Genomic DNA, 26,692 nt, shown 5'->3' on the forward strand with positions numbered 1-26,692 from the left:
CTCTCTAGAGGTCTGTGTGTAATTACTGGACTGGATGTCTGACTACTGCAGGAGTCATTTAGAAGATGAACTTAAATCCTTAATTAACTCAGAATATAATTCTGAGACAGAAAGTGTTGCACTTCTGCTAAATGTACATGCTGCCTAATTTATGAGCAAATTGTGCTAAATAACAGATAATAACCAATCAGACGGGGGCCAAAGAGTGGAAACAAACACTATTAAATACAGATATGCTTGGGAACAACCAACTGGATGAGCTGAAGAGGGGAGCCCCCCGCCATCCACTACAAAGATGATGAGACCCGCACCACAGTGTCAACTCACCATGTCATACACAACGCACGCCCTGTGAGTTTTAATTAGAAAACCCACGAAGCAAACAAATGCACGGAAACATGAGGAGACAATCCACAGAGGAGAAAATAAATCCTTTTCCACTTCACATCAATACCCATTTCCGCGCGTCCTTCACCTCGCTGTGGTTTTTGGTTAACACGCTCAGGATTAGATAGCAGATAAATAAACAGCGTGGACCGGCGTTCTCTGGACGAGAGCTCTGATCGAGTCCTGTCCTCAGCATGTGCAGATCAGAGAATAAGACCAAACATCGCGCTGATATTCTGGAGCACAGGAGCTCTTTAAGCTGCTTCCCTGAACATCAAGAGAGGCTGAGGAGGAGGGAGGGGGGAGTCAAGGCCTCTCTCATCACAATGCACCAATCAACACTCGCATTAACATAGATAAATGTCAAAGAAGAGATAATGACTAATGTTGCATCAGAGCGGTGTTAAGCTATCAAGTTATAGCACCAGTTGGTCTTTGAGTGCTGCCAGCTTGAAAATGAAACTAATGTTGGCCTTGAGTTTGAAGAAAGAAACAACATCAAGTGCGGGAACGTGTGCGAAATAAATAAAAGGAGAAGGGTGTAAGACGTGTTTCTTTGTTTCTGTCCTTGTTGATTTAATTCTACTGCAAGATTTTGATTCCTGTACAATCTGACAGACGGGTAGCTCATGATGTGAAATCATAAATCACAACTGGCAGACTTAATTTGCAACTTGTATTTCAGACACACACAAATTAAATCATTGAAGGGTGGTGTTACGGTACACATTTCTGCACCATGTGTTGTCGGATTCTTAGTAAAAAGTGCAGTCAATGCCTCGAATGGAATACAACTTTTTTGCAGCACTAAAAGAGGCGTTAACTGACCGTTCTACAGAACTTAGACGCTGATAATATGCTACACTTGGTGAGAAAACAGCCCCTAGTTCCAAAATGCACGATTTCTCATTCATACTTGAGCCCACACTGCCTCTGTTCTTACAAAGCACATACTTGTGCACAAGTTTCACATACTAACAAAGCCTTGAACTTTGACCCAGATGCTCATACACCAGTTCTCCCTCTTTGGTCCAAATTTGAACATTATTTAAAATGAAATTAGTAGCATAAAGACTCCGAACGCCATCCGACAAGCTTGTCAGATGTACGTATCCTCAGGGTCACAGGTCAGATTTGCTTAATGCTGTTGCTTACGTGTTACAATATACGAGAGGAAGTAATAGGACATCCTATTTATGGAACACAACATTTGACTTGCCTTCTGAATCTATTTTTTGGCTGACTAAATGGTTTGGAAGTATGGGAACTGGAACACAGCCAGGGAGCGGTTATACTCACAGCCCCAATGTGCCACCATAGCTGTTTTTCAGCATTTTAAGATGTCAAATGTTGATAATTACACTGATGTGTAGAAGCAGTGTATCACACACAGAATCAGTATAGATGTGTTAAAGACAGAAAAGAGAAGAGAAACTGTAGGTTACCTCAGAAGCCCCCCCTGCCCTTTCAGCAGGGCCTCATATGGAGAACCAGGTCTGAGGTCCCCTGGGCACTGATGTCTGCTCTCCACTCGACTCCTCCCAGTCAGCCACGGAGGCTGTGAAGGAACCTGGCCCACTCACGACACCCTACAGCCACAAGTCATTCACACCTGGAACAGAGGGAGGAAACTTTGCTCATCGGGTGAAACACAAACAAGCAAAACGGCATGAAAAAGCACTCAGCTGCTCATGTTAACAAGACCCACATGTAGCAAACACATAACCAGTGCAAAGCTTAGGTCATTAGAGGCTACAGTAACATTGTGCACTGGCCTTTTTAACCCAGACACTCATTTATACCTCAGTTATCGACCAGGGTGCACGTTGGGGACTACAAGGATGTGTGTGATACTCCACGTTCAAGTTTTCCTCAAAAATATGAACCATGGGGGCTACTATTTAATTGCACCTATAGGAAATTATATAGGGAAGATAAAAATAAAGCAGCCCTTAGAGTATGCTTAACATAGACAGGATAGTTGCCTAGCAATTGAAGAGAAAAAAGGACGGTTTGCAGTTCAGTCCAAGCAACCAGTAGGTATGTTTGGACCTTACCTGCCAGGTGGGAGGAAGCTTTAAAGAGTAGCATCACTTAAAGAAATACAGGGAGCTAGTCTTTGCAATGACAAGGTAAAAAAGGGTCATTTGATGGTTATTTTTTGTTTGTTCCACTTGTAAAATAAATGACCTGGGAACAAAAGCTTTATTTAGTAGGTGGGTAAATTCCCAGGTATCACATGTCCTCCACCACACATTTTAATAGAACAGGATTGTGATTTTTCTGTAACAAGTTTGGGGAAAAGAGTTAAAACTACAAATGTGAGCACATTCTTTGACATGTTTAGCCAGAGTAACACAGCACAATGCCTCACAAGTCACTCACAAACGGGCCTACTCGAGGAAGTCGTCCTAAAATATACACCGATAGCTACAAAGCCAAAACTCTGCAAATAAACGTAAAGCACAACAACTACAGAGACCAGACTTCCCCCCATGAAATCTCAGCGCCTCACTGGACTTCTCTTGGCGGACAAAGTAATTCCATGGCGCTTGAAACTCCAGGAACTTTTTTTTCTTTTTCCTAAAAGAAGTTGTTCCTGTTTCGCCAGAGAAGTGGGGGGGAAGGGAGGACTTCAGCACTTGCATTCATGGAGCGTCGGCCAGCGCAAACAAAGTCTTCCCCGAAGAGGGAGGCACTGGACGGCGGCGGAGAACAACGACGTCGGCCACAAATAAAAAACACACAAAATGAGATTCGCATGAAGGCTTTGTCTGTTCATAAAGAATCCAGGCCCTCTTTGGGCAAACGTGCATTTTCAAGTTCTGCTAGCTCCGGTAACAATGTAACAATTAAATCGCTCGGCAGATGATAGGGTTGGCCGACACAATCACCAGCCGAGGCCTATAATCTCACTACGCGTTTGTAAATCATATCAGAAACATTTTTAATAAAGGAAATACTCTACCAGCGGTGTAGTACTCCCGAAGAATGCAGAACATGCATGCTGCAGTGTATCCTTTTTTCATTTTCACCAAGCACGGGCGGTCCTCCAGTATAATGGGGTAAAAACCAATATTTCTCCGCGGGTTTTACACCATGCTGAAAACATCGTGAATAATCCGCTTTTGGTTCGCTGGAAAATTCACGCTTGAAAGGGTGCTCGCTGTCTGCCAGGCCAGACGCGACGTGGGTTTGCTGGCCAGCCTTCGGGGACAGAGGCAAAGAAGAACGGATACCGGAGTGAGATGTCCCCGGGAGGAGGACCCGCGTGTGCCCGCTGCCAGGAGGCGAGCCGTGGTAGCGACACTTTCCACCTGGATATGAATAAAAAGGCACTCACCTGGAATGGTAGATTAATTTCCGAGTTCCTCGACCGACATGTTGATGGCGCACACTTAGCAAAATCACAACATTTTCATGGTAACATTATAAAATAGAAATGTGTCTCCCCCCCTATCGCTTGAGCTTTCCAGTGGTCCTACTCCATTACATCCCAGTCAAGATTTCCTGTCGTCTCCCCCCTCCGCTCCAGCGCGATGGTTCAGCCCGAATTCTAAGTAGCAATTCTAGGTCAGGTCTGTGTGCCAGTGAGAATGTAGCTGTCGGACAGCGAAGAGACACCAATGTCCAACACACGTAACACGGTGAACACTTCATGAGGTTAGGGAAAATAATAAAATAAAACCACATGTTGAGGTTTAGATTGTTGAGCTTTTCATTCAGCCGAGTTACACCCTCCGTCTTTCTGTTGACAACTTCCTCAAGTGAAAGTTCTTGTGAGTAGTTTTGAGTCAAACGTGAAGTCAACAGGTAAAGTTTACAGCCATGGAAATATGACAAATCTGATTTTAATAAACAGAAAAGCTACAAGCAAGACTATTTGTACAATATTAAAGATGCCTCTTACTTTAGACACGTGTGGCTGTATATAGAAGCCCCATTAGGACATGATTTAAACATGGTATATTCCCTGTTTTCCCAAGGTAACCTGTCAGTTTCTATTGTTTCTCGAAAGGCCAGCTTATTTTTCTCATTATCTTCTACACTAATCTTGTTTTCACATAATAGCTGGATAATTCTTCTCATTATCTTAAGGAAACTAAGCTTGTTTTCAGGAGGCAACCTTCAACAGCATATTAGGACCACTGTGTAAAATTAAAAAAAAAAAAAAAATCACAATTTGTACTTAAAAAAAACCCTCAAAATTGTGGTTCATACAGTCCTTTATCTATTTGAAACAAACAAAAAATTAAAATAAAAGTTGTGGGAGAAAATTTAAAAGTTTCAGTTTGTAATCTAGGATATTTGTGAGTTTATGATATTGTAAATTTGTGTCTTTAAAAACTCAAACATTTCAAGATTTTTATCAAAAATGTTGTGTTTTTTACCTTAAAAAAATCAAATTTTTGTAATTCTTTAAGTGGCCGTAGCATGTTATCATAATACTGAGATCACTCCCAGGTGACCAAAAAATGAAATCGCAATAAAGACTGTGTCTCTGAATAACATTTTGTAACTTTTATTACAGTCTTAGGGCATAAGTGTTGTTAATCAGTCACTACAATCAGTGTTTTGGAGATAGAACCACCTATTTACCACGAGAGGATTTCAAGGGTGTGCCCCAAGGTTCGGTTTTAGTATCATTTTATTTTCCATTCATAATAAGTGTGATAACTTGCCTCATATAACTTTAACAGTGATAACACCATTATTTACTGCTTTTTATGACCAATTAGACAAGCTTTGGTGTTTTTACTATCAGCTCTCAGTGGTGTTAAAATTCATCCACAGAAACTAAAATTTGGTCTTGAATGCTGAGAAAACATATATGTTATTCTCAGACTCAAGTAAGTCACCAGTAAACATTCTTTTAACCTCGACTTCCCATTAGAAATTCATAGATCTATCACAACTTACAAATTCTTGTAGGTTTTTTTTATAGATTGGGAAGTTATGTGTAAAGCCCATTTTACCAATTTGGTGTCCAAACCTTGAGTGGCACTATTTTAAAAACTCTGTCTGCTTTTCCCTCTGAGCTGGAAAACTACCTGATTGTAGTGATTTGTTGTATTTCAGGCCTTCAGCTAAATGTCTGCCGTCTCTGAACATTGGTTATCTATGTTCCCTGTGGTTTGTCACTGGTTGTACTTGTCTCACTCATCACAGTGACCTGTATGTTAAAGCTAAACCACCATGTTCGAATGTACGCCGGTCTACACACCAGCTGTGTCGCATCTATACGACTCCAGCTATATAACTTGTGGTGTTTTCCATCCATATGGCCCTGGTGTTTGCCCTCAGCTGAGGTGGAGTGTTCAGTTTTGCTGCCCTGTCTGCGTCAAATAAACTCCTGAATGATTTGAAACTGTCAGAACTCATTTCAAAGCCTTTGACTTTATCTTAAACAACAGTGTGAGACCTGAACTGTGCCTGCAATAATTAAATGAAACTTCTCTTCTCACAGCTTGACACTTTATCTATGAGTTAGTTTTCACTTTTTAAATCCTCTTAGCCAGGATCTTGATCTCAACAGGTTATCAATAAGTTAAAGAAAGAGTCATACGACGTCTATGGTATAACTTTTCAAACCCTTCAGGACATCAAACATAAACTTCATTATTTATTTAATGTTTAAGTTAAAAGACAGAAAAACTAAATGTTGATTTTTTCACCCTAACTTTGGTATTTTCCTTTAAGCTGAGAAGACTGGTCTCTCAAGTGTATCTACCGTACTCTGCAGAGGACTTAATGAAATTAAAACACTGACAGATGCGGCTCTAAAATACAATAATGTTCAGTTACAGCACACACACACACCCACACACACACACCCACACCCACACACATTTAACAGAATATCACAAGCCTCAGAGGAAGAGTGAAACATTAAGGACATGCAATATGAGAGTGGTCCTGCTCAATATTTAATCAAGTTACATTTCAAATCTAACCCAAATGTATAATCATGACAGCTGGGGATTGAATGAATTGGTGTTTAAGTGCATGCATTATTAGCTGGCCTGATTATGTGTGTTTGTGTGTGTGTGAGTGAGTGTGTGTAAGATGGATTTTCAATTCCCTCTCTTTTGCATATACTGATCCAAGATTGTTTTTATCGCTTTTTAGCTCAAAGTTTTCATAAATTGGCAGATTTTGGCAACAAATTTTGAGCTAAAGGGAAAAATTAAGGTTACATGAGCAGTTAAGTTTATCAGTGCATTTTTTTGTCGGTTCAATTGATCACAAAAGGAAGAGAATTCTTCCAAAAACAAGATTTAGAGAGTGTTTTACCAGTATTTACAGTTTTTTTCACATGTTTTTTTTCTTAATTTGCTCTTTAAATCTACAGGAGCCCAATTAGTAAGACTCAGCTGAGTCTTGTTTTCCATCTTCTCTTTCCTTCTATACGTCTGTCTTCCTTTCAAGCTGCAGAGCATTAGCAACATTGAAGCCTTGTATGGCAATGAGCAGAGTGGGACGACAAACTGTATGTAGGACACAAAATCACGGGATGGGAGCTGCATATTTGTGACTTTTGACAAGCAGACCATGGCTACGTCGGACATGTTTGTGCATGCTAGCAGAGATCAGTGACACACCAGAAAGCTTTCTCTCCCTCTCTTTTTGTCTCACTCTTTCTCGCTCTCTCTCTCACTCACACACACAAACACTCTGTTTTGTGTGTGCGTGTGTGGGTTTTTTTTTTTTATTTTGTGTGTGTGTGTAAGTGTGTGGGTGTGTGCATGTGAGTGTGATAAACCCCACTGGTGGAGTAACAGTAGACTGGCAGTATTCCCAGACTGGGTTGCATTAGACATGCACACTAGCAAAGCTCTTCAGGTCGATGTTCTGGCTCTCCAGCGCTGAAACTGTGGCATGACTAACCCAGAATACTTTGGAAACAGAGAAACCAAAAATCCACTTTCTGCCCGGTGTTACATTTAAAGAACTGAAGAAAAACTGAATCATATTTCTTGCACCTTAAGCGCTAAAAATGTGATTCTTTTAGCCTATCTGTCTGCCTGCATGCCTTGTGGGTGTGCATCGTGTGTGTGTGTGTGTGTGTTTAGGAAGGACACCAACATTGACTGTTCACTTATCATATTACCATCTGCATTATTTAAAGCTTTGATAAACAGTCTTGTGCTTGAGCGAAACACTGCAAACGCAGAGAGGAGGTGGTGGGCTGGAAGTGTGAAGCTTCTCATAGAAAGAGACAAACTCTGAGAAATTAACATGTTAATTATCAGCTGGGAAACATCAGGCTTTTGACTTCATACTGTGAGAAGCCAGGGTTGTTTACTGTCTCTTTATGTCACCTGTTCAGTCCCACAGCAGAGCATGCTGGTTGTTTTCCGGTTTACTAATTAAAAGCCTCGGTGGCGGTTCTGCAAAGAGTGCCAGGACCAGCTCGGTTATCAAAATACTGAGACAGTGAGCTCACTCACAGCGGTGAGGTCACTTACCAGAGAGTGGCAGCCTGACCAATCATCAGTCAGCCTATTATCATGGTATGCAGTGTTGCTATGAGTAACAGAGGCAAGCAGTGCCTCGCGGATCCCTAATGATGCTTGATGCACTGAGATGCTGCCACTTGGCCTGTTCTTTCTCTGGTTTTCTCCTCTTCTTTTTGAGCTTAGGTTTCAGGCAACATGTTATCAAGCTTCAGCATCATCTCACCTCGTTTCCTCCCTTCATTTCCTCCCTCCTCCCCCTTGTTTACCGTCCCCTGCAGCAGTGTTTTCTGACTCTTCCACATGGCAGGTGAATGTAAACAAGCATGAGGACTAAAACAATGTTATAATTAACTGATCATTAATGAGTCAAGGCAAACCCCAGAGATCTGAGCAGTTGCCCACCCACCTGCGTCTCACCATTTCACTAACTGGACCGTTAATGACTAATCAGAGATGAGAGCGATTAGATCGCCTCCTAACGAGAAGGATTTATGATTGCAAGTCTCTATTATGCTTGTATAGTTAAGACTTTTAATGTGACAACGGGAAGTGACAAGCTTAGAGGGGGATATGTCAAAAGTGGAGCTGCGTAAAACTAAAAAATTCTCTTAGAGATCTAAAACTTACAGCCATGTCTCATGGTTAACGCAATAAAATGTGAACTAGTCCATAACTTTGTAAATGTTTGAAGAAAACATGATGCTCACTCAGTATTGTTTAATTTATATAACAAGAAAAAGGTTGTTAGAGTTGTTTTTGATGAATGTTGTGTTGTGTTTTGTTTTCAAGTGAATTCTCTTTTCTCCTGCCTGTTGTAAAAAAGAGAATCATGAATGTGAGATCAGCTGCAAGAGAAGTGTTGGAAAATAAAAATACATGTTCACTTAGCATTTATGTTAGCATTTATTCGATAGGCGTAACTGTGTCTGCTGGGTAATCTTAGGCATTTGGTGTTCAACAAAATGAAAAAATAAGGTACTAAAGAGTAAACTTTACAATATTTCAGTGACTCTTAAATGATAGATCCAATTGGCTAATCAGTGCAATACATGCAAAAGGGTACATTTGTGTTTTTGTCTGCAAACAGAGCAAAAACAAACTGATCGCTGAAGGCAAAGTGAAGTAAAAATCTTACAGCACACACACCAAGATGTGTCAGTGAAAATAATCTAAAAATATTTTTTTGAACTATTGATTAAGTGAAAAAAACAATTAATATTTCCCTCCAGGCTGATAGATTAAAGACGTTGGATGAGTAGTTGACTTTTTTTTCCTATGCTCCCTGCTTTTCAAAGCTATTCTATTACTTCTTTGATACTGCTGCATCACAGGGAGGTTTTAAGAGTCGGAAACCACAAACAAGCAAGCAAAAAGGGACTAGATACCAACTAGATGTTAGCATGGTTGTACTAACCAGCTTGCTGAAAAGCCACGGCTGGGACCTGTCGATGGATTTCAAGACTTCATTCAAAATGATAGAAGCCAAAACTAACCTGGGCCTGTATGGATGCCCAGTCTTTACACAAATGGGACCATTAGTCATAACATACTGATATGGGACAACCCATTTGGCTGTAGCGTTAGCCGCGTGCTCAACTGCCAGAAATTTGCTAATTAACTAATTGCACGGTGAAAGTGAGGCAGGTGCAGAACGTCATATGTCCAGGGAAATTCCTGGAAAACACAAATCCAACAAATTACAATTGGGTATGTGTACTCCCAATAAACAGCCATGAACATGAAAAATGTTGCTTGTCGTGGTGGGGTCTGATTTAACATCTTTAATTTTTTAAATCATAATATATTAAATATTAAGCTCTGCTCTATTTGGGTCTTCCCTGGCTGATGCATACTGCTTTTTGATTTTTTTTTTTCACCATTTGTCCAAACAGTCTGTTTTGATGGCTAATAGCTGGATGTGCATACAGGCTCTGGTGTAACTGTGAAACTGACGCAGACATTGTAAGCCAATGTTTGCTCTGTCTCAAGGCCAGGAATGAAGACTAAAAACCTAAAGCTGCTGACTTGGAAACCCAAAGCCACCAAAACAATATCTGCATCATTAGACTTCCTGAAGTAATCGAAAGCCCACGACCATGTCTGCTTTTCTCCAAACTTTTTGGCAGGCCAGTCCCACCTGAGAAAGATCACGCCCACAGGTCTTTGGCCCTGGAACTCGAGGAAGAACAGAGTCTGAGAGTGGTCAGCATTTGATTCATAACTACTGAATGAGAGAGGAAGTTGGACATGAAAATGAGGTATGATATTTCCCTCCAAATGCTTGAGGTTAGAAAATGAGTAAATACTCAAATGCTCATTCAATAAGCAGGTAGATGTACTTGGTTACTTTAACCTCTCCTTAGATCTTGCAGATGGACTCATGGATGGATGGATGGATGGGTGAAGGAGGAGGGGGGTCTCAACAGATCACCCATCTTCTTACACCACCCAAACAGACAAACAGCCTGACTCACTGAGCGTACTCTCTCTTCCTCTCTGCTATCTCTCTGTGCGAATGCTTACCGAGAGGAAACGATAGATGCAGACATTCCTCTACCCATATTCCCCCTCACTCTATCTTGTTGCCATGGGAACCGAAGCAGACGGGAGACAGGTTCATATCGGCCTCCCTCAGGTCTCCAGTCACAGTCTCCTTCTCTTTCTCTCGCTCTGCTGTCAGAGCCGGCTGCTCCTGTGTGGGCCACTGATACTCGCTGATTAAAGGAAGTTATAATTTGATTTTCTCAGCAGGCGCCGTTTAATAGAGCAGTTTAACTAAAGCTGTGCCTTCCCCAGGGCTTATGGAAGGAGAGGGGAGAGAGAAAAAGACAGAAAGAAAAAAAAGGAAAGAGTGTGGGTGAGGGAGTCATGCTAATCCCAAACACTGAGCAATCACCCCGCCACTAAACTCTCCCACTCACTCCCCCATTCTAATTCTGTTTGCTATTTTACCGTCTTTCTCCCCCCTCCTTTCTCTCTGTTTCTCCTGCTCTTCCTCCGCCTATTAATCTGTGCCTCTTCTCTCCTTCCTCCCTCCTCTTAGTGAGGCAAACATGGGAGGGCTGGCTCCTCTATGTACAAGCTATAGCTGTATTACTGGCCCATTGTGATAATAGCGTTTAATTATCCTCTCAGCTAAAATCAGCCCCATCACTCTCCCTCCTCCTCCTCCTCCTCCTCCTCCTCCAGTCTGTGCTGTGTCTTATACCTCCCCTCTCCTCTTTTCCTCCTCCATCCCCCCTCCCGTTCTCCAGCTATTTCAGACCCATTTAGCGGGATAAGCATCTTGAGACAGACAGAGGGGTTTTTTGCTCCCTTTCAGAAGAGAAGCGAGGAGAGGATATGGAGACTGGCATCCACGGTGCCCGCCTCGGAATACCAAACAGGGGGGCCCGGGCATCTTAATATGCAGTGTGGGACAGAGGCTGAGATCAAAGAGAGAGGCACAGACAGACAGAGAGATGGGTTAGAGGAGGAGGAGGAGGAGGAGGAGGGGAGGTGAGAAAGAAAGGGAGGGAGTGAGTCCTCTCATTTCTCCTCATCTGAGCATCCCTTTCCTTCACATCATCATTTCTGTTCGCCTCTCCTGCATCACTCCCTTGACCCCAAGAAAAATCGACGGCTTAATTACCCCGGCGTGGAAATCTGCACGCCTAACCATGCGCCGCTGCTGTAGCAAATATATATGTGTGTGTATGTATTTCTGTACATCTCATCCCTATTTGTGCACACTTTGGGGGGTATAAGGGGGAAGAGGTGGAGCTGAATACCTTTGCCACCCACCTCAGCCCCTCTATCTCCTCAGTCAATTAAGATCGTGAGTAGCTGTCCCTGAAGCGGTGTAGACAGGCTAAATGAAAAGGCAGTGGATGTGAAATATGAATCATTAGAATACTGCAAGGACGGGGCTGTGGAGAGAGCAGGAGAGAAAGGGGATCTGCTGGAGAGATAAGGAGAAAAGGAGAGAAAAAGAGAGAAAAGGAGAAAGAAGGAGCAGATAATAAAAGATTAACGTCACACCTCTCAGAATGGTGGAATTTCAAAAAGCCCTCCAGATCAAATTATTTATCCCCCGTCTGTAAAGAGAGGAGGAAGAGGAGGGAGAAAAGAAACGAGGAGAGGGGAAGTGGAGTAGAATGGAAGAATGGCGCCAAGACCTCTCTCACTCTCTTTGATGACGCTGCTGACAGCAAAACAAATATGTGTGCGTCTATGTGTGTGAGTGTGAGTGTGTGTGTGTTCCAGCAGAGAAAGAGGGAGAGACAGAGCGAGGAAGAGCAGGCAGATGTCTGCACTCACTCTGTGGGAGGCTCAAGGCTGTTTGCCGAGGATGAAGAGAGGAGAGAAAAAAAGGAGAGAAAGAAAAAGAAAGATGGAGGGTAGGATTAAATGAAACCTGTTTCCCTTTGATTCTTCACTAATTTGCAGAGAGATGGAGAGCACACGGAACAAACCACCTACGCAGCACAGTGCCACACCAAAACCACACACATCACTTGTCTCAATAGAGTTCACACACACACACATGCACACACACATCACACACATTCATCTTCCTTGTGCCCTTCTCACCAATGACACTGACATTTCTCTACATGTTCGGTGTAACCCCTGCTTGACTCCCACCCTCCTCTATTTTTAATTTCCCACTCATCCCCGTGTGCTCGACCAGATATTTATTTATTTATTTATTTATCAGCAGAGCCATTACACCGCTGATAAACTCAAGAATACCAGCAGACCGTGTTGCTCAGAAACACACACACACACGCAGGCGCAAAGTCCTTCCTCATTAGCCCTGATTCCCCCTGAGTGACATCTTTAACAAAAGGATGCAGCCTCTGCCGCCATGGCAACAGCCTCCTCCATCTCTATGCGGTGCTTCAGACTGTTTACATGATCTCTTCTTTCCCGCTCACTACATCCCTCCTCTTGCACTATATCACCCCATTGCCTCTTATTTCCCTTCTTCTCACTCGTTTTTGTCGCTTTCTTTCTCCTCTTGCTCTCTTGTGAAGTTTTTTCTCCATCTTCCAACCCTCCAGGACATACAGTAGAGACCACCTGCTTGCCAATCACACAGTGTTATGTAGGTCTGGAGGAGAAAAAAAGGGACACATATGAGTGTGTGTATGTGATTGAATGTATGTGTGCACGTGCGTGAGTGTGTGTGTGTGTGTGTGTGTGTGTGTGTGTGTGTGTGTGTGTGTGTGTGTGTGTGTGTGTGTGTGTGTGTGTGTGTGTGTGTGTGTGTGTGTGTGTGTGAATGGGCTTCCTGGAGACTCTGATATCTAGGCCACGGGAGTCCAAGGCAGCCAGTGTGTCTGGTGTCACAGCAAATCAACTGTCAGCTGTACACCACCTGCCTGCCCACACACGCGTACACACACACACACACACACACACACACACACACACACACACACACACACACACACACACACACACTCTCACACACACACACAAAGTCTGAGGAGCAGAGACTAAGAATAGAACACCCGGAGAGTGTTGCTGTTTCTCCCTCCTCACTCCCTTTACCATCCTCCTTTTTAGCCCCCAATATGTGCAATCTTCCTCCTTTTCCTCCCTCCCCCTCTCCCCCCCCTCAGCTTGGCCCAGCCCAGCCTCCCTCTCCCACAGTGAAATGAGTCACCTGCACTCCTTCTCCTCCTCTGTGCACTCACGGTTAGCCGATGAGGTAAAAAGGAAAGTCAACATCCACAGATCTCTCTCCTGCTCACTTTTTCCTTTTTATTGACAGGAAGAGGGGAATGCAGAGCTGTGAAGACACTGGAGAGACGCTTCTGATGCCGGGATTCGATCTGAGGCTGGCAGGGGTGTGTGTGGTTTTGGAGGCCTCGACCGCTGAAGCATCCCTAGACAGGATTTTTAAGGGCCGGCACTGTAACTGAGTTTTGTAATCTTGACTGTATTTTACCGTAACGTCTGGAGTAACTGGGAAAGGTCTTTCTGTATATAAAAACCAAAGGATTGTGGGAAGAAACCCAGTAATTCCACTATTACAGTCATTCTTTTACAGTGTATGCTCAGGGTAATATCTCTAGACCTGACGGGATGGAGTGTTTTGACCCTCAGTAGCATCTAAAGCTACGCAGTGTGTTTGTGTGTTTGTGTGTGTGTGCTGCTCTCAGTCTGGTCCCTCTGTTTCTCTGCTGTCTGTGGCCTCCTCTTCCCTATGAATACTAATGTGCTTCAAACCCCAGAGATCAACCCTCCTCCTGCTCCTCCTCCCTCCCTGTTTCCCTCTCTCCATCCCTGCCTTCCTTCCTTCCTCCCTTTGCCAGAGTCTCCATTCGTTTCTCCTCCCCCCTTTTACCTTTCAACTTTCCCTCTCTTTCATCTCCCCCTTTATGCCCCATCTTTTTCTCCTCCCCTCGCTTACTCATTCCCTGCCTTATTTCCTCCTCCTTCCCTCCTTCTTTGGTTAGTCTTTTCCTCCCTCTTTCATCCTCTCTCCTCTCTTCTCCTCCTCCCCCATTTTGTCATCTCTCCTTGTCTTTCTTTATGTTTTTGTCTTTCATCCCTTTCATTTCATGCCACATTGCACAACTCTCCCTCTCATCCTTCCTTTTCCTCTCTCAACTTCATGTTTTCATCTCTTCTCTTCTTTCCTCTCTCCTTTCGTTTCTTCCTCTATTTTGCTACCTCTTTCTGATTCTGTCCTTCTTTCCATCCCATTCTCTCTCCTCCTCTTTCTGTCTCAACTTCTCCCTCATTTCCTGTACTCTTCTATCTTTCCCTCTCCTCTTCTCTCCTTTTTTTCTCTGCTCTTCCAGTCAGTCCTCTCCATCTTCTTTCGTCTCCTGGTCCATCTTTTTTTTCTCCTCTTTCATTCTTTATTCCCTTTTTTTCCTCTCTTCCAGTCTGTCCTCTTTTCATTTAGATTCTCTCATGTCTTAGTCCATCTTTTACTTTTTTCCCCCACTTCTTTTTCATTTTTCCTCTCTCCTTGCCTCTCCACTCTTCTTTGCTCTTCTCTCCCCTTTCATGCTTTCCTTTGCTCTTTGGTCGCTTCCTTTCCTTTCCTTTCCTTTCCTTTCCTTTCCTTTCCTTTCCTTTCCTTTCCTTTCCTTTCCTGTCCTCACCTGTCCTCTCTTTATTCTTCTTTTCATTCCACTCTTTCTTCCTCTTTGATCCTCTCCTCTTCTTCTCTCATTTTATTCTCCTCTTCTGTCCTTCAACCTTTTCTTCTCTCTTTTACCTCTCTTCTTTCATCCTTTTATCTCTCCTTTTCTTTCATTTCTCCTTTTACCTTACCTTTCCTCTCCTCTTTCTTCCTTTCCTCTCCTCTTTCCTTTCCTCTTCTTGCTTTACCTGTCCTCTTCATCTCACTGCTCCTTCCCCCCTTCCTTCCTCTGTTTCCTCATCTGCCCTCCTTTCCCCCTCTGCCTCTTCCTCCTCTCCTCCTCCTCCTCCTCTTCTTTCCTTCTCTGTCTTCCTCCTGCCTTGTCCCCTATGTTTTCTTCACAGTACACCTCCTCAGGAGGACATGTAAATGAGGTCAGCTCAGTCGGGTACATCAACTGCATCACTCAGGTGTAAGCGTGGGCACATCGGCACGTACAGGCACAAATTAAACATCTCAGTGCGTGTGTGTTTGTGTGTGTGTGAGTGTGTATGTGTGTGTGTGTGTGTTCCAGTCTTAATGAAGAATCTCCTCTTAAGCTGTATACCAGCACACCAAGCGCTCCAATTACATAAACGCCTTCACCCCGATACATTTTGACATCCTGAACATTTTTCACGGCCTAATTCATTTCAGACTGCTTCCACATTTCTTGCTCTCCTTTTCTTTACTACAGACCCAGATAGATGAGAGGAGCTTTAACTCACGTGTGTGTTATGAAAGCTGAGGCTGACTGGACATTCATAGACTTTGCTGCTTTATCCGCACACACACACACAAGGATGAGAGTGGAGAAACAAAAACCTGTAAGGAGAAGAAAAATGAGTTGATTTCAGGGGAAAGTTCACTTTTTTGTTGGATGAAAGATCTAAAATGAGTCATTAAGGTGAGTCACTTCAGTTTGTGTGCAGACGTGTGTGTTTTTGCGTGTTTGTTCACCAGCGGCAGCGGTGGGAATAAAGAACCCAGTGAGGAGGAATCCTGCAGGAATCCATCTCCATCTGCATTCCTCCTGATGAAGAGTGAAGTCAGAAAGCAACAGGCTACTGGAGACTGACCCTACACACACACACACACACACACACACACACACATCAACACACACACACACACACACACACATGCACAAACACACACACACACACACATGGACAAACACACACATTCTTAGGACAATAACAGCCTCTACTGGGGAGAAAACACATAACATGACCACACTTGAATGCTCGCAGACACCCACCCACAGATTGCTGCACACACACACATACACACAAATAGCACAAACAGGATACACACAAGATTGTTAGTAAACAAATTAAATTGGAAAAGCTATTCACACTGGCATGCATGCAGCGTACACACACACATAAACAAAAATTCAGATGCACACACGAACAAACACACATTCACACTGCAGGACCACTTCAGGTTTCATCATCTTCTTTTCCTTTTTTTTTTTTTTTTTTTTGCTTTTTTTTCTCTTGAGAGCAGGGGAGAGGAGGGAGAGGAGGAGGGAGGGAAGAGGGGTGGCAGGGGGTGTCTCATTCCCTCTCTTTTGTTGCTGCTAGAGAGAGAGAGGAGAGAGAGAGAGGGAGAGAGAGCACATATCCATACAGAAACGCTCTCTCAAGCCCCATTCACACCCACACACACACACACACACAAGCGGAGCGCCCTCCCTCCTCTCTCCCTCCCCACACACACACACACACACATCCACAAAGATACAACATCAAAGAGCCGACACCGCCGAAGGATTACTTCAGCCACACACTGGCTCTTCAATCCAGGGTTTGTTCCTCCTGCGGAACCCCCCTCTCGCCCGCCCGCACTTGGTACGGTCCAAGCATTCCTGCCAAGTAGCTTTCACACATGGAGGGGAAGCTTGTCTCAAGCAATTGCTGACAAGCTACAAACAAGACAGCCTCCCTTTCCTTCTCTCTCCCCCCTTTTTCTTTTTTCTTCACCCCACTCTCCCTCTCAGCCCTCTCTGCTGTCTCTGGCCTTACCCTTTCCTCTCTCTGAATCCTCCTGTCTTTTTTTTCGCTCACACTCCTTCTCCCTCCCCCTCTTCTCTCTCCTCTCCTCTCTTTCTGTCTCTCTCTCTGAGAATGTGGGGGCCCCACTAGCATAAATTGTCAGCTGTTCCTGGGCGTACTCTCCATGGCTCCCTAAACTCACATAAGCCCACATATGCAGTCACTGGAGGGACAAGGGTAACCTAAGTAAGCCCTGTTGGTTATGAGTCTGAAAAAGTATACCAGTCTGCACGGATAATGCTGCAGCGTGAAGGCACTTACACTTTTACTCCATAGGTCAATGATATTTCCAGGCTAACCCTCTGCCAGGCCTCCTGTGCATACACTATTACACTACAGTAACTAAAAACTTCTTAATACACACATCCTTCTAGGTAAGCGGCATTTAAAGAATATCTAACTACAAATCACAACAGGGTTAAAACTTACAGTCCACAATTATTTGAAAAGTTATTTGTAACTTAAATTTTACATTTTTTCCTTAATGTTTCCAAAAGTGTTTTAATTTAAGGCTGCCATCAAGTTTTAAAAAGATCACATTACATTTATATACCAGATGACAGGAAAGTAGACAAATAGGCTAAGTTTATCTCTGAAAACACACGTCTCATTTCTTTATGTTGACTGAAAAAGTTCACATTATTGTTTTATTTGTTATTAGAAAAGAAAAACATAATTGATATAAATGGAGAACACTTTTTAGATTCAAACAGTATTTGCTGGTAAACTTTGTACAATTTTACACAAGGAGATGTAATGACACACTGAACTGAGTGACTAAAGAATAATGTTAAGAAGCAATCTATGCTAACCCACAGTGTTCTGCTTGTTTTTAAAGCATTACTGCCACCTACTGGACTATCACAGTATCATTTTTCTCAATTAGAAGTCAGGGTCTCCTTTAACCTCAAATAACAATATTACATTAAATAATTAATAAAAAAAAAATCAAACATTATTGGAAACAGCACAATTAAATTGGCATGTTTACTCAATTAAAGTAGCAAATATTTGAACAATAGAGGCCTTGGCTTTAAATAACTTCACTTTAAGGTTAGGACAATCTATAAAACCATCATCCTTACCATTTTTCCCTTTTGAGGTCCACAGGAGACTGGATCCTACCCAAGCTGCCATTGGAGGAAAAGGTGGGGTACATCCAGGACAAGTCGGCAGCCTATCACAGGGAGAGAGAGATAACCACTCATGAACACACTCAAATCCACACCTAAAGGAGTAAACCAATCAACCTGAGAGTATCTACTGAGTACCCACCGAGACCACATGGAGAGAATCCACACATGCACAGGGAAAACTTTCAAACGCCACATAGGGAAAGGCTCCTGTCAGGGACTTCAACCAGGAACCTTCTTGCTGTGAGGGTACAGCGCTGAACAGTCGTGTGCATTAAGCTTTTAATTTCAGAGGTCAATGTCATTTCTCCCACCAAGACTCACAAAAAAAGATTTTCTGCAATAGTTTTTTTTTCCCACAAATGCTCCCCTTTTAGATTTCTAGCATCCACCTTTTGGTGTTCATTTTCATTTAGAGGATCCAAACTGATTCACTCTTCCAGATATCCTTTTTGATTTCATGTGCTTTAAATACAGTTTAAGAAACACTGATTGGACTGTTAGTTCAGGAAGATTTCAACAGAAGATATCCAACACATAAAGTATAAGAACAAAGTAAAAACTTTAACATTGAGAATTGTTTTTTTTTAATGTTTGATAGCAGCTTAATGTTTGGCTCCACTGGAAACATGATGGTTATTTAAAAAGGTGGAGCCATCTGATACCAAACAATCACCAAAACAATATTTCAAAAACTCAAATTTGAGCAGTTGATTTTTTTTCCCCCACAGGAACACTTCTCTAAGTAAATTCTAAAATGAGTCGTAGCAATTTTGCTCCAGTAGTCATAAACCTTGCCACACACTGATGAAAATATCTTTTGCTACTTTTTTTGGTCTTTGGTACATTTTTATAACACACACTTCAAGAATGGAGAAGATATCAAAAGCACAAATTTATTCAGTCAGCAAGAGACAGCTAGTTTATTTCTAAAATCAATTTGTGAAATACGAGCATCTCTTCCTGTGAACCCGTTGCAAATATTCAGTAGAAGGGGAACTTTGAATTTCATGTCTTAAAGTGGAAGAAAACAAAAATTCAATAAACATCTGTAATGACACTGCTGTGTGGATCACTGTTGAAAAATTCACATTAAAAACGAGACACGGTTCCCTTTTTAAAATAGGCAGACTTAGAAAAGACAGTGCACTACAAACAGCCTGCAAATGCACATGCAGTGGTGTCACCAAACAGAGTCCAACATCAGACTCCAGGACTTTGAGAGACAGCTGTTCACGAAAGGAGGGAGGCTAGTCGGGTTGTTTAAGAGTTACACACCAAAGGGACAAAAAAATAAATCCACTGACAACCAAAAAGGCCTGTCTCTCTCTAGGAACCCCTCTGACTTCAAGTATTCCCTCCAGCACTTGCATCACTTCAAGTATTCCCACCTTGGACGCCACACCTTCAATTAAACCACCACTTCTTAGGTTTACCACATAAGCTATGATATAAGTGCACTCAAAATTCACCTATACATAGAAAAATAACAATAAAGTAGCAGTAATAGTTATAACAATCACTTTACATTTCATTTATACACAACTGTGATGTTAAATACCGTGGCATCAGAAACCCCACCCCCCTGAGTGTAATGTTCAAGTTTAACCTTCTGGATTAATGCAAACGGGACCGGAGACCTTGGTTAGGTTTTTAAGGATTAAAATAGAAATCACCAACAGCTGCAACGATTCGAATCAGAGTAATCATTCCTCCCCACTTGTGCTTGTGATGGATGCGTTATGTACAAGCTGCTGATTGATCAGCCTGTCCGCTGGTGTCAGACACTGACAGCCTTCATCCTGGAAAATAAACACCAGAGTTAATCGACACAGATTTTCAAATGAAATCAATTCAGATGATCCACAAACACACTTCACACACTTCACTAACCTCTGTCTTTCTTCTCAAGACCCTTCAATTGCCTCAGGAGCCGGAAACGATGCAGCTCCGGCATTTGTACAACTTAGGGTCGTGGGTTCGGATGTGGTTTCGTACGTTTCGGAGTCGAAAGAACGTCTTACTGCAGAGCTACACAGTGGGAAAAAAATAAAATAAAGGGTCAGCAACGACATGGATCATTCTGAATATTGTGATTGTCTGTTTTTTTTTTTCTGTGCTTACCAGACACGGCCAGTGTTTGCCCTCGATGTGCCTGAGGCGATGCATGATCAGAGCATCACAGTCTTTGTAGGAGGCTGGACACTGCAGACAGGAATGAGCTGCCTTTGGGAGTTTAGGGACTTGACTACAAGGCCCTCTGAGCTGCTTTAGCCTCGCCCGGCGCACTGCATCCATCATGACAAAGCTCCTGTTGCTCAGAGGGAGGGGCTTACCTTTCTGCTGGAAATACAGAATGGGGAAAATCATGAATGAGCTCACTCGCTGAAATATGTGCACTAAAAAAGCAGAATTGATCTCTGAATCTACCTTTAACCCAGCAGGTTTTGCTTTTGGATGCTTGGCTGAGTGATTTGTGTTGTTCTGCGAGTTCGGTCTGTGTTTCTGCACCTTGCTCAGGTTCACAGTCCTCTCCTCCCTCTCCCTCTTCACCACAGACAGAGCAGGGGCCACTCGAGCTCTTAGTGCCCTTGTAGGAGAGTCCTTAGTTCCAAATTTATCCCCAACTTGTGACACAGAGCGGGTTAAGCAGATATCCACACTCTCCTCCTCTTTCTTCAGCCCGGCCATGGCTCCTCCGGCCGGCCGACAGAAGCTGAACAGAAAGCCTGAATCCAGCAGCTTGATAGGGGGCTTGCTCTGGCGCTTGCCCAGGTCAGGTGACGGAGGATCAGAGAAAGGTGGACCCACTGGCACGGGATCTGCCGGCTCCTCTTTGATGACTTTGTACAGAGGGTGGTTGTAGATGGAGGGTGGAGGCGCCTGCTCTGAAAACTGGAGCCCACAAGGTTCACTAGCCTTTGTTCTCAGCCTGGAGTCCAGGGCCTTCCTCTGTCCTGGGCTCCCGTTCTTCTTCCCCTCCTCTCTGGTCTTACTCTTTGCATTCCTCACCTCGCTCACAGAGCCTCGCCGTAGCTTGGCTTTGGCTGCTGGTCGTCCACTATTATACCGCAGCACTCGCACCGTCTCTACAGTGATCTTATTTCTGACCGGCGTCCTCTGCGTGAGGAGGGGTTTCTGATTTCCTCTGGGGTTTTTTGATGAAAGACCTGAGATGGGATAGTCAGCTGGTTCTTTTTTGACTCTTGTGATGGTTTTTGTTACAGTCTTGTTGTTTTTACACCGCAGAGGCTGCTGGGAAGGATGGCGAGCAGCATCATTTTTCCTCACAGACTGTCTCAGCTCCCGCCCACCAACGGACGGCCTGGATGCAGGCCCGAACATGTCAGGTAACGCACCTTTACTTCGCATGCTCCTGTCACTGGGTGGGACATGGTGGGTGACGATCTTTGGCCTCTTCGCCATCATCTGGTCTGAGGTGACCAGACCCAATGGTTTGGACTTTCCTGACTTCAGGAGGCGGGAGTTAACTGGGTTACAGAGAGGCAGGGACAACATGACATCTCCAAATGACAAACCTGGCGAGCTGGGACGAGGTTTCCGCCTCTTCGTCAGGGAGTAGTTATTGGCCTTCAGCTTCCTCAGCCGCTTCTTTTGCCTCCATCCAATCAGATCCTCTGGTCTGGGAAGGAGGGCAGTTCTTTGCAACCCAAGAACATTCATCAGCTTGTACTTCTCCTGTGCTCTCGCGTAATCCTCTTCATCCTCTCCAACCGCCTCGACCTCCTGCTTCACCCTCACAGGGCTCAACCTGGACGGGCACGACAGCCGGCTGATAGGGTGAGGCTTCTTGTTTCGTCGAGGGGATTCTGGCTTTGGTAGCAGTCTCTGGACCTCCTTGGCGGCTCCAGGGGTGGAGCGAAGGAGGCGGGTGTTTGAGGGCAATGTGGGTGAGTAGTTGTGAGACTGAGGGGGGTTTATGGCGTGTCGAGGTGCAGTGGCTTTCTTAGGGGAGGGAGATTTAAAGTCCATGAGCTTCATCCTGTGTGTAGGACTCAGAGGGAGACCATTATGGCTTTTGGATTTTGGTGTCCTTCGCAAATTACGCCTTGGACTTTCTTCAAAGGAGTCATCTGAAGCCTCCAGAGTGAGACTGAAGCTGCTATCCACATTAGCCTCGAACTTGTAAACTCCTTTCCTTCTGCTCTCCCTCTGCTGGTGCTGACAGGTCGGGCTGAATCCTTTGCCAGGATGGAGTTTCTGTTCCTGCTCTTTCATGAGAGCAGAGCAGGCCTCAACTGCGGGCCACATGCCCAGGTGGCGGGCCATGGCGGAGACCTCAGGTAAGTCCTCCTGGCGGACACACAGAGTGGAGGAGTAGGAGAAGTCCAGCAGAGACAGAAGGCTCTCCTCACTGAAACCTGAGGGGTGAAAAAGAGCCTTTCATTAAATATGCTGCACCCTGCTGGTCAATCAGCGAGTGAGATAAAAGAGCAGAGATAAACAGAAGATCAGAGGGGGAGAGCGCATAAACACGACATGGAGACTATACCGGCTGCTTTGATCAGAGCGTTAGCTGCTCACACCAACCACAGACATACTGTGAGTATATGAGACAGACTCAATATGTCAAAGCTAATAAAACAAAAGCAGACTCCTGTCACCTGGATGGTGAGTGTATTGTCACTCCGTTTCCCACAAAGCATTGTTTGCAGGATGATGACGGCTGATGATATCAACTCAGGTCAGGAACTGTTATGTGACTTCATTGAGAGGGGGATGAATCACAGGGTTCACTATAACTGTTACATGGATGGGGAACTCACTGTGTTAGCACAATAATCTAGATATTACTCATATTAGAGCTTTTATAAACAACAGTGAGGGTACAACAGGAAGACTGGGGTTTTCTTGATAACCAGTTCAGAAAATGAGCATCTTTCAAAGACAAAACATAGTGAAGTTGTTCTAAAATCTTTGTATGGTTGATGCTAATTGATTCATAGAGGAGACATGACTTGGTCTGTATGCTAGTTTCTACCCCCAAAGGACAGACAAAGAGGAAGCAGCAGGGGAAAACCATAAAATCAATAAAATACAATAAAAAAACAATAAAAGTGAAGTTTTCTACCTGAGCCCCAAAAAAGTTGAGTTCCCAGTTTGGGAGGTTTTGGATTTTGAAAAAAACAAAACAAAACAGAACAAAACAAAACAAAACACTGACAGTCTCAGGCAAGCTCTCCATTCAAGAACCTACAAGCAATTTTTACTTTGTTTGCCTTATGGATGTTACATCTGACATTTCCCCTCAACTTTTCATAATGCTGTGGTATTATCATTCTTATAAAATACTGTGGACATAATGAAAACATGAGTAATTTTCTGATACCGTCTCTCATTTGTAGCCTGGTTGAAATATTTTAGACAGCCACTGAGGAGGAGTTAAGTTTGTGATTCTTATCCGATTGCGAGATTTCACCCTCAAGTTTGTTGTAGCTTCAAAATACTATTCACTTTAATCGCAAATTGCAGTTGTACCATTTGATCAAACCTTGCTGCACCTGCTTCTGCTCTAATTTTTTTTATATGGATATTATCTTATGTTACATTTCAGTGTTAACACAAATCAATATTGTATAACTAGTGTTAGTTAAAATTGTACTTTTCAGCCACTGTAAAGCTCTTTTAGCTGCATCTCATTTGTACAAAAGTTGATTAACAAATAAAGGTTGAGTGATTTAGAGCCGTGGATGGCAGGCTGTAGTGAAGGCAGCTCGTTGATCACAGGTTAAACCCACGCCATAGTCAATATGAGTCTTCATGGAGGGAGTCATTTAGAAAGTCAGCATTAATATCTAATGAAAAGGGTTTGAACTTGATTAATGTAAATAAAAGAAGGAATCCTATCAACAGTATTCTCTAAAAAGCAGTTCTGTTCAACCAGTGGAGGTGCCTCTGCTGAGTTTTAGAACACTGCAGGTTCACATTAGAGCATTAGATGTACAACAGACACCATGATGCTGAAACCTCTTTTTGTAAACAGTGAGTTTCTGTTAGAGCTTCTTTATCAAAGTACACAGTGTGGACTCATCAAGATCTTACCGGTGAGATCTATGTCTGCTTTCGAGCTCGAGTCAATCTCTGTGAAGATTTCCTGAAAGTGATCGCTGACCGCTGCCAGGACCGCTCTGTGAGCCGAGTACGATCGGCCGTTTGTCCGTAGGGTAATGTCACAGAACAGTCCCGCCTCCCGCTGACTCCTCAGCTTGCTCAGCATGTCAGCGCTGTGTGACGCCATCGTCTTGGTGACACATCCTCTGCCACCCTGCTCAGAGTGTGCAATGACAGAGGCAGATAGAGAGGCAGGGTTATGGGAATATAACATGTGAGAAAGTGCTTATTGGAGACATTCAAGCGTGATTAAGAGTGAGAACAAGCAAGTGTGAATTAAAATGTGAGACATGAGAAAAACAAGGTAGTGATAAAAATCAAAAAGATTTCAAAGTGTGGAAGAAAAGATCACACTGCAATGCTATTTGTCAGATCAGCCTCAGTGACTGTGACTTTGTCTTACCTCGGTTTTAACAGTGCATTTGCTCTGACACTCAGGACAGGCTCTGACAAAATCTCTGATCTGGAAGTACATCCCTGTGCAGAAAACACACGCAAACATCAGGTTGCAGAGAAAAAATGGTCAGAAGTGAAATCAGAAGTAAGGCTGTGAGTGATGTTCATACCATCCCACCAGTAGTTTTCAGCCACACATTTATAAGTCTCCTCCAAGGAGAGGTGGCTCTGGACAGGCCCCCGCCTCTGGTGGAAGGTGGAGAGGGCCTCCAGTCTTCTACCCTCATCCAGGACCTCCCGGTAGTTGATGAAACCCTTCTCCAGCTTCTTTCGGTACAGCAGCCCGTCTATCACCTCAAAGTTCGGCGACCACCGTGAGGGGGATCCACGGCCTTCAGGGTACCTAGTTGCATCCATCTCTGCGTCTCCATCCGACCAAGACTTGGATGGATGAAACGTCTCTACCCTTGAGTACTGAGTGTTGGTGTGGGCGCAGTCGCCAGCCATTTTAATTGGTTGGACGCTGTAAAGTTTAACTTTTGTAAGACTATGGCAGGGTACAGCTTCTGTCAGTCTTTGAAGTAGGCCTAGACTTCACCTGCTGACCTGATCCTCATGGATACAACAGTAGACCACCTGCTTCTCCAAAATATATTAAGACACTTAAATAGTTTAAAAAATGATTACAAGATAACCAGGTGAAATAAACACTAATGTCTTCTAGTATGACTTAAAAAGGCTTGCTTTACCCAAGTGAAACAAGCTTTTTTTAAGATTATCTGACACTTAATAGTTTAAAAAAAAATCAAATGGATGGATAAAGGCTAGACAGGTCTTCTAGTCTGACTACAAAGACTTGTTTTCCTCAAGTAACAGGAAGAAAATCACCATCAGATGGGAGTAAGCAGCGTTCAGTGCTGTGGTCCTGCTTTGTACCCTATCTGACAGTCAGTGAAGGCATCACTTCTCAAAAGCAGGAACAGTTAAGGCTTACATCCCCGAAATATCATATTTTTTATTCTCCGGCAACACCAGGATTGGTGGTTTTGTTCAGCAATCCACATGAAGAGAAATGTTCAGCTGTCCATCCAAGTGGAGATAATTAATGCAGCCAGCAGACTATCGCGCCAACTGCTCAAAACCAAGTGATGTTAAGTCACCACTTCGGCCAGTACGTCAACAGACTTCACCGCCAGCAGCGCACCAGCAGCCCGCTTTCCATCTGTTTCAAGGGTCGGGAGTGGCCTCCGGTGCTGGATGACGGCGGGCAGCCTCACCTCTAGCGTTAACTTGAGATTTCTTTTTGCCAACTCGAGTCGGAAGCAACATGATGACGCAGCTATCAGCTCAGCATCGCCACTTCAACGACCTAATAGCGAGGTTAGCCCGAAATGTCGCAATTCACTCCAGGTTCCCTCTCACAAGCGACCGCACACGCTCCAGTTGGATACCCGACATAGTTAGTGTCACTCCCTGTACGGCAGAGTCAGTCTGGACGTCAAATAAACCTATTTCTAAACTCGTAACCTTCTGTTTGTTGCTAATCAGCAGCCTAACTGAGTCCACTCTTCCCCGCCCTCACACAAAGGCCATTAGCAGAAGCCTTTAAGAGGCTCTGTTAGACGGGCTGTGATTGGTTGACGGAGCTGTCACTCAAGTTAGTTTTCCTCACCTCTGCAGGGTAGGTTGTACGCGCACGATGAAAGTAGTCTTAAAGCATCTTAAAGGAAACATTTTTTTTATCTTTCAAAAAGATTTTTTAAGCTAAGTTGTAGGAAATGTTTATATTTTTTAAAGAACTGACACTTATTAAATAAAATATTGATAAATTTACTCCACAATTTTTATTAGACAGCCTCAATGTGAATTTCGATTATTCCATCACTTATGATTTTGGCTTTTTGCTTAGAAATAAGTATTCTTCAAAAAGTTTGACCCCCCCAAAAAAAGGCCATTTATTTGGGCCCAATTTATATTTTACATATCAGAAAATTAATA

The 26,692-nt window shown here is 43.5% G+C and overlaps 2 protein-coding genes across 5 annotated transcripts in view; both read right to left on the bottom strand.

Moving 5' to 3' along the window:
- bcl9 (BCL9 transcription coactivator) overlaps nucleotides 1-3,955 on the bottom strand; it is a 30,574-nt gene extending 26,619 nt beyond the window's left edge. The window contains exons 1-3 of one of the 3 annotated variants that reach the window (XM_074694345.1): nucleotides 3,731-3,955; nucleotides 3,356-3,594; nucleotides 1,833-1,999 (exon numbers count right to left, since the gene is read on the bottom strand). The gene's annotated coding sequence lies outside the window, so the exon portion shown is untranslated. Of the gene's footprint in view, nucleotides 1-1,832; nucleotides 2,000-3,355; nucleotides 3,671-3,730 lie in introns of those variants that run through there. The other 2 variants (XM_074694343.1, XM_074694344.1) reach the window with 2 other exon arrangements.
- A 14,938-nt stretch (nucleotides 3,956-18,893) lies between these two features.
- Nucleotides 18,894-26,264, bottom strand: LOC141808520 (uncharacterized). 2 transcript variants are annotated; one of them, XM_074695159.1, is made up of 7 exons: nucleotides 24,865-26,264; nucleotides 24,702-24,775; nucleotides 24,230-24,452; nucleotides 20,597-22,548; nucleotides 20,291-20,506; nucleotides 20,060-20,197; nucleotides 18,894-19,968 (listed from the first exon to the last, which is right to left on the bottom strand). In XM_074695159.1, exons 1-6 carry the CDS (start codon nucleotides 25,199-25,201, stop codon nucleotides 20,093-20,095), a joined length of 2,907 nt encoding a protein of 968 aa, XP_074551260.1. In that variant the 5' UTR covers nucleotides 25,202-26,264; the 3' UTR covers nucleotides 18,894-19,968; nucleotides 20,060-20,092. The 2 variants fall into 2 exon arrangements, with proteins under 2 accessions (XP_074551260.1, XP_074551259.1); XM_074695158.1 differs by having other exon boundaries at nucleotides 20,291-20,509.
- Between the last annotated feature and the right edge of the window lie 428 nt (nucleotides 26,265-26,692).

Source organism: Halichoeres trimaculatus, unplaced genomic scaffold, assembly GCF_033239565.1.
Source record: "Halichoeres trimaculatus isolate MK-OKI-2021-1 unplaced genomic scaffold, fHalTri1.1 fHalTri1_scaffold_19, whole genome shotgun sequence".
NCBI classification, from domain to species: domain Eukaryota; kingdom Metazoa; phylum Chordata; class Actinopteri; order Labriformes; family Labridae; genus Halichoeres; species Halichoeres trimaculatus.

Excerpts from the sequence above, each read along its gene's own strand:
- LOC141808520 (XM_074695158.1), bottom strand. The coding sequence starts at position 25,201 with ATGGCTGGCGACTGCGCCCACACCAACACTCAGTACTCAAGGGTAGAG. Across the intron at positions 20,510-20,596 it reads CAAAACCTGCTGGGTTAAAG|CAGAAAGGTAAGCCCCTCCC; the intron begins GTAGATTCAGAG and ends CTGTATTTCCAG. Across the intron at positions 20,198-20,290 it reads GCAAACACTGGCCGTGTCTG|CTCTGCAGTAAGACGTTCTT; the intron begins GTAAGCACAGAA and ends CCCACTGTGTAG.